Source organism: Astatotilapia calliptera, chromosome 2 (assembly GCF_964374335.1).
Source record: "Astatotilapia calliptera chromosome 2, fAstCal68.1, whole genome shotgun sequence".
Taxonomy (NCBI): Eukaryota; Metazoa; Chordata; class Actinopteri; order Cichliformes; family Cichlidae; genus Astatotilapia; species Astatotilapia calliptera.
The window spans coordinates 3654775-3666813 of record NC_137423.1 but is presented as its reverse complement, the minus strand read 5'-3'; the positions used below and the strand labels follow the sequence as shown (position 1 = coordinate 3666813).

Here is a 12039-nt window from a genome sequence, read left to right as displayed (position 1 = left end):
TCTTGTCAGGTCACTGTGTTTTTTCTGACACTGAGTGGTGCTCTGAAGTGAGCGCAGAGGATGGAGCGTGTGACCTGTTAAGATTCAAGAATTGAGAAAGGGTACAAGAGGTGATCGAAAAATAACCACACTGGTCCGGCCGGGTGAAGTCAAACGAAGATTTTAATTCACATGTGGGAAGATCACTGAACACAGCAATTGATCTTCGACTTACTAAAGCACAAACAATTATTTTATAACATCAGGGTTTATTTACTGACGCCCCTTCATGCGTCACAGATACATTTTATACATAGATCAGATCAACATCATCATGACTTTTCACCCAGAAAATCATCTTCTATTTTCATGGCTAGCCCTTCCTGTCTACCTTTCAGTTCTTGTCTTGTTCCTCTTTCTTGCCGAGACACCAAGAAACGGTTCCTCTTTTACCAAGACAATTTTGCAGTTACAGCCAAACATAACTAACCTCTTCCTCTAAATAAATCTAATTTAAAGTGTGTGTGTGTGTGTGTGTTGACCTCACATGCTCTTTGTGTCACCTCTTCACCTACTGTCTGTGTCTCGTCCTCAAATGCTCTTTCTCAATTCACCTGTTGCACTTCTGACCTTTTACCAGACCAGAAGCTCACTAAGACTATGTGTATGTCTTCTACTAAATAAATGTTTTAACCAAGAACCTCTACTAAAACCTTAATACAAGAATATGAACATATAAAAGATAATAAAATAAACTGATATAAGTGTTTTGTAAGCATGTATTGCAATTCCTTCTATGTTCTAGTTTTCCCTCAGCATGTATCACCTGAACAGTCACGTCAGTGAAGCTTACGACCTTTAAAGAACCTGAACATCAACTCAAATAAGCACAGATATGCAATATGTATAAAATAATTATAACTGCCCCTGAAATACAAAGTTAACATCATCATAAACATCTTAAGGCCATCTTAAAGCTATCTGTTATATTGTTAAAGCAATGCTCATACTGCAGATTATATTATGCTGGTAAAATACTTTTTGTTTATCCCCACAGACCACAACTACCTTGTGAGATCTGTATGCTGGTACATGTGTCTCTTTGTGCTTAAGTGAATGGCAAGCTGACTGGGTGGGTCTTCACTGATAATGTGGAGTTTGTAATTATGCTTTGCACAATGACAATATTCAAATAACAATGAAGTTGAAAACAATCTATTAATGTTTTCACCACGTCCTTAGTACACAGAAAGTAATCAAAAGAAAAAGAAAAACGCTGCAAGGCATTTCAGACTTAACTCCTCCCACCCATCACTATTTCTGTAGATCGAATGACCTGAAATTGTGCTGACAACTTACCCAGAAATGGACAGCACTGGTCTTGTTGAGAAATAAATATAATTTCATAAGAGAATGCAAAATGACACTCTTGTCACAGCTTTTTCATTTTATAAAAACATAAAATATCACAAAGATTTGTAACAAAGATTTGGAATTATATGTTCTAATAATTTATTCTGCTTGCTCCTCCAGTCTGAGCCAACCCTTAGCTTACTACCTATTTGTGCAAAGCAATGACAATGACACCCAATTACTTCATTTCACCTCCCCCTCTTAAGTAAATGCTTTTTCGTTCTCTTATATCTGGACTTTATAGCAGCAGCTGTAAAAATATTACCCCATTGGAAACTAGGGCATGGGTGAACTGCTGCATCATTTTCATTCACTAAATACACAAGTGTGTTCTGCTTTTTTTAGTCAGTATTATCAGTCTTTATAGTTCCTTGAAACAAGTCTCTACATCTTGTATTTACAAAACGGATAAATCTTGAGTTGCATCCACACAGGAATTTTTCCATGCCTTTGTCACTGATTGTTGCTAGCAGATTACCGTTACCTAAGTAATCCTGTAATTTATTTACCATCCTATCATATGTCATTAAATGACTTTCTCCGATTTCATTGTTAACCTCTTGTCATGAACCCAGAGGGTTCGTATGAAAGGCAGACCCAAAAACAGACTCAAGAGCTGATTCACTTCTTGACCAGACTTTTTTTTACACAACAAAACCAAAATTATCTGTAAACATATGTGAGAAACACCAGTGGAGAGGGGAGTGAAGTGGGATCTCTGATAAGCAGTTTTCAAACAGAGGAGATTGTGGTTACTGACTAAAATAGTAGAGGAGGGGCTCTGTAGGTGAGTATGGGGCTGAGGGATGTTTGCGTACTTGCAGGTTGCACCCAAGACCCTTTGGGAAGGCTAACCGAGGGAGTGTCTATGCAGGGAGCGAGCACTGGAGGTAGCAGGGAATCCATATCTCGGTTCTGGAGGAGTTCCGGTGGTGCACAGTGGAGACAAAGGCAGGCATAGGTAGTATTGCAGGTGAAACCAGCGGCTGAGTGCAAATGCAGCAGCGGACGGATCTTGGAGGACATGACCGGGAACTGAGACACAAGGAAACAAGTTTTTACACAGGGAATAAATCACAAAAGCAAAATTATTAGAAGACCTAGTTACCACTGAGAGTTGGCAGACAAATGGCAGAAACTACAGGAAGCTAGCGAGCGCTGGCTTTAAGAACACTCCTACTGATTAGCCTTGGAATGGAACTCTGGTGAGGCACTCTGCTCAAGAAGATGAACACAGGAAACTCATCGCCTCCAGCTGGAAAATCCCAGACACTCCCATGGACCATGACACTTCTTCAGTCACTGGACTTAAATTTGAGAGATGATGAACTCATTGTCAGTTCTATGACACTCGCCACATCAGTGCTAGCTGCTTCCTGTGTAGATGCTCCTTTGTAACCAAAATCTGAGTAATTGCTACTAATACTGTATAGCTTGGAGCTGTGTTGCATGTATATTTATTATAAAAGGCTAAACATAAAAAACTATAAACTGCAACTTCACTGGATTGTGGAGACATAAAATTTAAGACTATATCTAAAAGATGCACTGAGAAAATGACAAGTAATTTGTGGTAATTATGGGCATTTTTTAGAATAAAGTGATTGCCAATGGTTGTGTAAAAAATGCATTGACAGTGTATGCTAGGGTCTTCACTTTTAGATAAGGCAGTGCATGGAAACCCAGGTAAATATAAAACAGAACTTTCTAAGATGTCTTTATACTTGTCGATGTTATCTAATTTAACCCGTGACCTAACCTAGTTTTACTGGCTAAATCGAGCCATTCAGGAAGTGAAAACGAAAGCAATCAGTGAGTGAAAAAAAAGCTCAAAGATGCTCCAAGATAGGACTTAAACCCACAAACATAACTCCATTTTAAGATAATTATTATTATCAATGTTATTATTTTTAAGTTGAAAGACTCTAATGATTTTAAAAAAAACTGGAATGTCAATCATAGAACAAATAACCAATGAAATCATTTAGTTGGAAAACTTGCTGAAAGATGATGATAAAAGCAAAGAGCGGATGTTTTTTTTTTAGCAAAGATGAAAAACTTCAAGATGAGCATTAGAAAAATGATTTAAATTGAAAAAAAAAGTGAGCGACTGGATAAAGAAGAGGCGACATACTCCTCAAAGACCTGGAAGGGACCAGTGTGACAGGAAGTGCACTTCATAACCAATCAGGTCCATTTGACAGTGTGACATAGAAGTCCCATGTCATAATACCTCCTACAGTCAGTGAAAAACCTACAATGTATATAAGAAAAGACATTCGCAAGATGATCGTGTTATGGGTTACACTGCTTGTTCTTCACCGAGGATGTAAGTATCTACTTATTCTGTGTAGGTTTTCTCATATGTGTTTGTTGTTTGTGTGGTGGTTTTCCTTGCGACTTACTCCTTTTTATTTGTGTATGTGTACATGTTTTCTATGAAATTAGATACACTTGTTCCAGTAACTTCAGTTCAACTTGGGGAAACTGTAACCATTCCATGTCAACTGCCTGTGATTGAGACCATTCGTAAAGAAGTCCACTGGTACAAGCAGCGTGCCGGGGACACTCTGAAAGTAATTTGGACAATGAGGGAATCTGCAACACCTGAGTTTGCGCCTGAGTTTAATAACTCCAGATTGAAGGTAAATCATAATAAACACTTTACCAACCTGACCATTTTGAAGACAAATCAAGAGGACGAGGGAATTTATCACTGTGGATTCACAGAGTGGCGTAAGAATACTGAATGGACCGGGACGTATTTGTTAGTAAAAGGTAATGATGTGCTCTATTTTCATGGGGTTTGCTTCAGTCGGCTTATTAATTGTCAAAAGCATGATCAGAAAACAGTTAATATACTAATACAAATTTACTTTAATTCATTTTAAAGACATTTTATAGACACAGTACATCAATCCTTCACCTTGTGCTTTGTTAACACATATTAAACAGGAAACACCCAGAGAACAAACTACACTTTTGTTAAGGAGAAAGTCCATCCAGGAGACTCTGTGACTCTTCAGTGTTCAGTCCTCTCCAGCTCTAACAGAAAGACATGTCCAGGAGGTCACAATGTGTTCTGGTTCAGGGAAGCAAATACATCTCATCCTAGCATCATATACACCGCTGGAAACAGACATCATGAATGTGAGAAAAGATCTGAGACTGAGCAGAGTTGTGTTTATCGCTTGTCTAAGAACATCAGCTCCTCTGATTCTGGGACTTACTACTGTGCTGTGGCCACATGTGGAGAAATATTATTTGGAAATGCAACTAAACAACAAATGGGTATGATTTAAAAATATATATATTATGTTAAAAATATTATGTCAGTGTCAGTGTGTTTGAGAAACTTTCTTTTCTTGTTTTTGTAGAGCAAGCAGCAGGTTTGGAATTCATAGCTCTGATGATAGCAATAATCTGCTTGATAATTTCTGTGATTCTCAATATTATTTTCATCTGCTGCCGAACTCCAAGAGCAGCATGTAAACAATTTCAAAGTAAGTGTTGTTCACTAAAGTAACAATTATAATAACACTTTAGTTTTCCTCACGTTCAAAACATGTTTTCAGAAAGAATTTTATTAATTTGTGTAAAATCAAGTATATGTATATGTTAGTCTTGATTGTGCTTGCTCCTTGCAAAACTCACTACATTTGACCATGTGTTGTGTATACATCACACTAAAATTTTCCCCAATATAAACAAATCTTTGCAGGTTATATATTAATTCATCAATCTAAAATCAAACACTTTTGTTTAAATATTTTGAGTCTCAGTATTAGTTGGTTATGTATATATACATCTCTTATTGACTTTGTCCACGTCACTGCCAACAGTTTGACTGCTGGTTAAAACATTAATAAAAAAAAACAGATAATAATAACAATCCTCTTTTATCCCCATTATGCACAGAAAAAAGCTCTTCACAGGAAAGACAAGATGACTTGAGGCAAACAGTGGACAGTAGTGTAAGTAATAAGACATACTGTTAATTGATTTAAATGATTTCCCACCCCTTTTTTTTATGGAACTAATGGTGTTTTTTGCATAGCCTGAAGGTGAATATGATCTGAACTACGCTGCACTGCATTTCTCTGGAAGCAAAGCTACAAGAGGAAAGAAGAGGAAGAATGAACTGGAAACTGAAGAAAGTGTTTATTCTCAAGTTAAATGCAGAATGTGAAAGTGTGTATGAAAAACTGTGGGTTGACTTTGAGTACCAATGTCATTCACTGAAAATAAACTAGTAAAGAACTTGTTTTTAATTTTACTGAAAACATGATGTATCAGGTTGTTCGTTATATATTCTGTTACCCCATTCTTGTTTTTGTATTCATTAATGTATGACTTTATGAATTTTCAAATCGAACAGTATTAGATAGAACAGTATTACTGTGATTTAGTCTACCTTAGCTTTCACATGTCTGCGACAAAGGAAGTAAGGTTTCCAATCAGACCTGGGTATTGTACACCCATTTCAACGTCCCTGATCAGCTTGCATGACGACAGGGGAAAATTAAGATTCAAACACAAATAAGTAAACATGACCAGTGTTTGTCCCATTTCAGCCACCATAACTCTTTAATAACCTCCCCATCAAAGGCTTGCTGATTTTTTGTGATTCGTGTACACACTGTCCACATTTATAAAGTGCTCTACAAACAATGACATTACAACTAATAGGGGGATTTTCTTGCTTCAGTTCAGTTAGCCAAACAACAGACAATCACTGACTGCTAAGAGACTGAGTAAAAGTGGACAACATAGCCTTAAATAAAAAAAAAATCATTGTTGCAGCCAGGGGTAGAGTAAAAGTGACCCCCTTAGACTGTTTTTCAGTTTTAGATTTTTCTACTGAATTATCACTTCTGTCACTAGTTAGTTAACATAAGCTATTGGAAGTCTATTACGAGAAACTAACCAGCCAATCCAGTGATGTCACGTTTTGTAAGGGCACAAGATGGCACTAAACGTGGTCTAAAAACTTTAACCCCCTAAAGCGTTGTTTCCCAACCACTGTGTCGCGGCACACAGGTGTGCTGTGAGAAATGATCAGGTCTGCCGTGGAAGATTATCTGGTTTCACCTGATTGGTACTTTAAGCGACCGGCAGGAGTATCAGGCAGAATAATTACATTCTCTTCCACTAGAGGGCAGTACAACTTATTGCTCCAATTAAATGGGTTGCCAACTGCCAGTAAAACAGAAGAAGATGAAGAAGAAATTACATAAGCTGTGTCCGAAAACTTCGGCTGCATCCTTCGGAGGCAGGCCGATTACGCCAGGCGACGAAGGCTGTCCCAATTCGTCGACTCCTTCAAATGTGTCCTTCCTTTCCCCGAATTTAAAGGATGGGTCGGGTGTGTCCTTCGTGGCCCACCATATCCCAGAATTCATAGTGCGGCCCAGCCAAATTTCAGCTGCCTACTAAGTTTTAAAATTAGTCTTATTAATCTTTCTGGGTCACAAAATAAACTTTTAACATATTTTCAGGCGAGAAAGTAGCTGTGTAAATTTAAAATGTCTGCTTGGTTTATCAAGACATCGCATATTTGCAAAAGTGTGCCGACGTTTTCGGAGACGTCTGTTACCCACCCGCTCGATAGCAAGATGGGGGGTTCAATGGTCACTCGAGCCGGCGAGAGCAGCGGACTCCCGGCTTCATCATTTTCAGACCCCAGCTCTTTCGCTACTCAGGTTAAACATGATATATAAGTCACTCGGATAACTTAAAAATGTAATTTTTCACCCTTTTTTGGTATTTTATTTGTTCCGGAGTAAATCGGTTTGGCTGAGATCAAAGTTATTAGATCCTGTTTCATATGTTAGGCTATGCCCTCTCTATTTTTGGTAATTCCACACTGGTTGAAACCCAAACAAAACACGCCTTAAGAGGCTCTAATGCCTGGGTCTCAATCTCGCGGCCCACGTCCCCTCTACTTGCAGCCCACATAATGACGTGAAGAAATATTTTTAAAAAATTATTATTCAAAAAATTACTGCAATAGGCAGGGTGTTACAGGCATAGCCCTAAAGAATGTAGCCTCATGGGCAGTGTAGCCCAGTTGTAAGTAAGCTGTTACGACTTGACTGTACACTGTGTTTGTGTTTTCCTCTGAAACAATAAGCTCCGTTGGAGCAGGCTTTCAATGCCTCTCTCTGTCTCTCGCTAGCAAAGTTGACCCAGACAACAAAGTAAAGCTAGTTTTCGGCTACGAGCCCGACACGAGCCCGACACGAACCCGACGTATTAGCCAGAGGTCCCTTTACTACGGTTCAGAGCCGCGGACCTGTTTTATATATGTGTGGAATAGTTTTCTATACGAGATCGCTGCAAAAAGTGCAGCCTTACCTACTACCCTACTTACCCTACCTAACTACTGTTACTCATTTTATATCAAGATTTAAAAATCTAGTCGGTATTGGCATGGTGAGTAACTTTCAGTAATAGTAATAAATCACACAGCAATAGTACATTCATGTAGTTGTAAAAAGCATGATAATATATTAAGTAATCCAAAGAATTCAGAATACGTTACTCTCACTGGACACATTACAAAATACATTTTGGGGCATGTAGTCTGTTGAGATTAAATTGTAGAGAGATTAAAGAAATTGTTGATTGAGCATTTATACACCGAGTGTTGTTCTCCCTTCAGCCCAAAGATCAAAGAATTGGGGTATTTAACAATTCTGTAATCTGTAAGTATGTAAGTAAGTAAGTAAAGTTTATTTATATAGCACCTTTCACAGACATATGTCACAAAGTGCTTTACATGGTAAAAACATAATACAGTCATAAAATACATCATAAAAACCCTGGTCTAATTAAAAGCTTTTTGAAATAAAAATGTCTTTAGCTGCTTTTTGAAGGTCTCTACTGAGTCCAAACCCTGTAGAAATAGGGCATTCCACAGTCTGGGTCCCCTCAGGTTTTAAAACGAGTGTTGGGGACCCCTAAAAGGTTTTGGTTTGATGACCTCAGGTTACGAGTGGAGGTATGTGTACAAATCAAATCGGCAAATGGGGGGGCTGTCTCTGTAATGCTCTAAAAGTTAAAACTAGAATTTTAAAATGTAGTGGAATACATTTTAAAAGTAACCTTCCCAACACTGTTTGGATGTGGCAGCCTGCATGGGATTACCCTTATATTACTGAAAAAGCACAGAGTTGATGGTTTTAGGAGCCATTGGAATTTGTCAAATACGCCATTGATTCAAGGGTTGTGGTAATTTGACCTAAAAAATTTAATTAAAATGGGTTTAATGGGCTAAAAAAACTGTCATAGATTTAACTCTGTCTCTGGATTTAAGAAATACATGTTTATAGCAGGACAGGTGTAAATTAGCCTTTATACATGTAGTGTTTCCTGTACACTTTAAAGGTGAGCTCGCAGCAGTTTCTTAGTGAAATAGAAAACAATACGGAGTCTTGTAAGTAGTGCTGAAAACTGTGTTCTTGATGTTTAAACTAAAATCATCTACAGTACTTTGAAGAGCATGAGACTGAACATGGTGACTTAGGCAGCTGTTTGTATAGATATGACAAATGTTTTACTTAAAAGATAAAGTGCTGCTCCTGAGGTCCCTATGCACAGTATCCAAGTTTATTTGATGGAAATTTGCATCATTTCTATGGAGATGTAGTAGTTAATCAACTGCAATATAACATATACCAGCCTCAGAAAAAATAGCATAATACTGATGTAATTGTCATATTAATGATTGAAAAACTCATTGCTCATTGCTAATCAGTGGTGCTAGTTTTGGTCATTGCACAAATGTACAACTTATTAGGTTGGGCAAACTTTATTTAGTGTCACTTTGACGATGCAGTTGTCTTGCAGTGCCTGATATCTTGCCTGTTAGTGGTCTCCAGACTCTCCGCGCTGTTGATAAAAGCCTTGTTACACCTTCAGTTAAAATCATATTCTATAATAATTACAGAAAGTTTGGACAGTGTGCACTAAACTTTACTCACTTCACTTGGCCTCACATAGCTTTAAGCTTGTCACAGTCTAATGAGCCCCATCATAAACAAAAGCAGGAACTAAAGTTTGAATTAATAGGAACAAATATTGAACAGTGTGTTAAGCAACATACATTAATGTGGTAATTTTCCATCTTAATTAAGACCAAAATATATAGTGCAATAACTTATTTAAGTGAAGCCTGAAACTTTACTGGAATTACTGAAACAAGAAGTATAAGCCACATAGAACTGATTACGGTTGTAAATCCTTATTTATTTGCATCACAAAACATTATTAAAGTTATCTACAGTGGAATAACCCACAACATGATTTTATTCACTTTGTAAGAGGGTTGGTTAACACTTTCAGATCAGCGCTTAACTTGAGAATAAACACATTCTTCAGTCTTCTGTTCTTTTTTATTGCTTGCTTTTGTAGCTTTCCTTCCAGGGAAATGTATTGCTGCATAGTTCAGATCCTGCTCACCTTCATTCTGTTTGAAATTAAAAGATCATAAAATATTGTAGCTGCTACAGAGATCCATAGTCATGAATTAACAAAAAACAATATGAGCTAACATAATTACTTACAATATCATCCAGTGGTTGAGTCAAGTTGTCATTTCTTCCTTGTGAAGATGTGCTGTCTATTGCCAATGAATGATGAACAAATACACATACATTATAAAATGTAGCAGATTTTTCATTACAGTGCTCAATAATGCTCCAGTAATAATTCGACCTGCTAGTTCATCAGTTTTAATTTAAAGTTTCAATCAATTTAAAATAATAACTTTCTTTGATGAGTTTTTAACATTGTGCCCTTAAAATTTAAAGCTTTTGAAAGCACAAATATCAATATGGATGCTCAAACCCGACAATTGTTTAATGAAATATAAATTAATGCAGAATAAGCAGAAACTTGAGGTTTGACATTTGTTATGTTGCTTCATTTCACTCAATGAATGACACTTACCTTTAAATTTATTACATGCTAGTCTTGGTCTTCTGAAACGGGTGAAAACAATATTTACAATCACTGAAATGACCAGGCAGATTATTGCTATTACCAGCGCAATAAATTCCCAACCTGTTCCTTCAAAAAAACCAAAAAAAAGTATGTCATTACTTCTTGAAGAATAAAAAAAAGAAGAAGCCATGATGGCGTAAACATGTTTTGCGCATTTGTACTTTTGTGTTACCAATTTGCAGTTGAGTTCCATCTCCAAATAATATCGTTCCACATGTGACAACAGCACAGTAGTAAGTCCCAGCATCAGAGGAGCTGACCGTCTTAGAGAAGCGATAAACACAGCTCTTCTGAGTGTCTGATTGCTTCTTACATTCAGTTTGGTTCTTTCCATCAACATAGATGATATTTGGATGAGAGTTTTGTCCTCTGAACCAGAGGACTCTGAGATCTCCAGGACACATCTTGTTATCAGAGTCTGACAGGACTGAACAGTTGAGAGTCACAGAATCCCCTGCATGGACTGAATCTAAAACCGTTGGCCACTGACGAACAGTAACGTTTCTCTGGGTGTTCCCTGTGTAATAACAAAAAAACAGTGTTTAAAAACTACCTCTAAACACAGTTTTAGTTTTTATTGAAAAATGAATGATAACAGTGCGTCTCGAAAAGGAAAACTTGGAATCGATTTGCAAACACATTAAAATACCTAATATGATGTTTAAACTACGATTTATTAAATTCATATATAATCTATAGTTATTTTTCCCACCATGTGAAAAAGTTTTTGTCAGATGGTTGAGTATTTACAGTGAATCCAAAAGGCTGCAATCACATAATTACCTTTTAATAACAAATAGGTCCCACTCCAAGCATTCACATTCCATTCCATGACTGCACAGTGATACATTCCTTCATCTTCTGGGATTGTCCTGAATATGGTCAGACTGCTGATGTTTTTATTGTCTTTTACTTCCAGTCTTGAGGCATTAAACCCTTGTCCATACTGAGGATGTACAGTTTGCCGCAGTGTCGCAATCAGTTTCAGAGTTTCCCCTGCTCTCTGCTTGTACCAATGAATTTTAGTGCTTAAATCACCAGGAGGTAAAACACATGTCAAAGTTGCAGGTTCACCAAGTTGAACTGTGGTCACTTGCTCCAGCATATCTGCAGTGAGTTTAAAAAAAACACATAAAAAACTGGGAAATTTGTCTTGAATATAAATAACCGGGACACACAAAAATCCTTATTAACCGTCACATGTTTACTTTGGTTGCAGATTGTGGCAAAAATAAATAAATAGTAGGTTATAAAGTTAGATAAAACTCACGTCCATGGTGAAGTAGAAGAAATGTTACCAATAACAGCATCATCGTGACAATGCCTTTACTAGGAAACTTGTTGATATTTCAGTGACTGAGGAGGATGATGTGATCCAGGTCAACATCTGATTGGTTATCACAGCCTTTACAGTCAACCTGCATTTCCTGGAATCGTCCTGCTTTGTGTGAAAAGTGTTGCCTCTATTCAAATGCATTTGTTAGTCTGTTTTATGCTAATCAAGACATTTTTTTTTCTTTGTGGTTCGGTAGACTGAAACAGACTTAGATAAACTAATGAAAAACAGATGAAACTTATAAACTTTGTTTATTTAGTAGTTTGTCCTGATGCTATAAGGAGGTCAAACTTTTCACTTATTCT

General features: G+C 37.2%; 2 protein-coding genes across 2 annotated transcripts; one reads left to right on the top strand and one right to left on the bottom strand.

Annotated features, from left to right (window-relative positions):
• Positions 1-3588: 3588 nt before the first annotated feature.
• Positions 3589-5675, top strand: LOC113009292 (signal-regulatory protein beta-2-like). The gene is made up of 6 exons (XM_026147508.2): positions 3589-3721; positions 3841-4170; positions 4348-4683; positions 4770-4895; positions 5311-5366; positions 5450-5675. Exons 1-6 carry the CDS (start codon positions 3652-3654, stop codon positions 5579-5581), a joined length of 1050 nt encoding a protein of 349 aa, XP_026003293.2. The 5' UTR covers positions 3589-3651; the 3' UTR covers positions 5582-5675.
• Positions 5676-9621: 3946 nt separating this feature from the next.
• LOC113028655 (uncharacterized) lies at positions 9622-11788 on the bottom strand. Its single transcript, XM_080304370.1, has 6 exons — positions 11669-11788; positions 11182-11505; positions 10571-10915; positions 10345-10464; positions 9960-10015; positions 9622-9862 (listed from the first exon to the last, which is right to left on the bottom strand). Exons 1-6 carry the CDS (start codon positions 11709-11711, stop codon positions 9740-9742), a joined length of 1011 nt encoding a protein of 336 aa, XP_080160496.1. The 5' UTR covers positions 11712-11788; the 3' UTR covers positions 9622-9739.
• Positions 11789-12039: the final 251 nt, after the last annotated feature.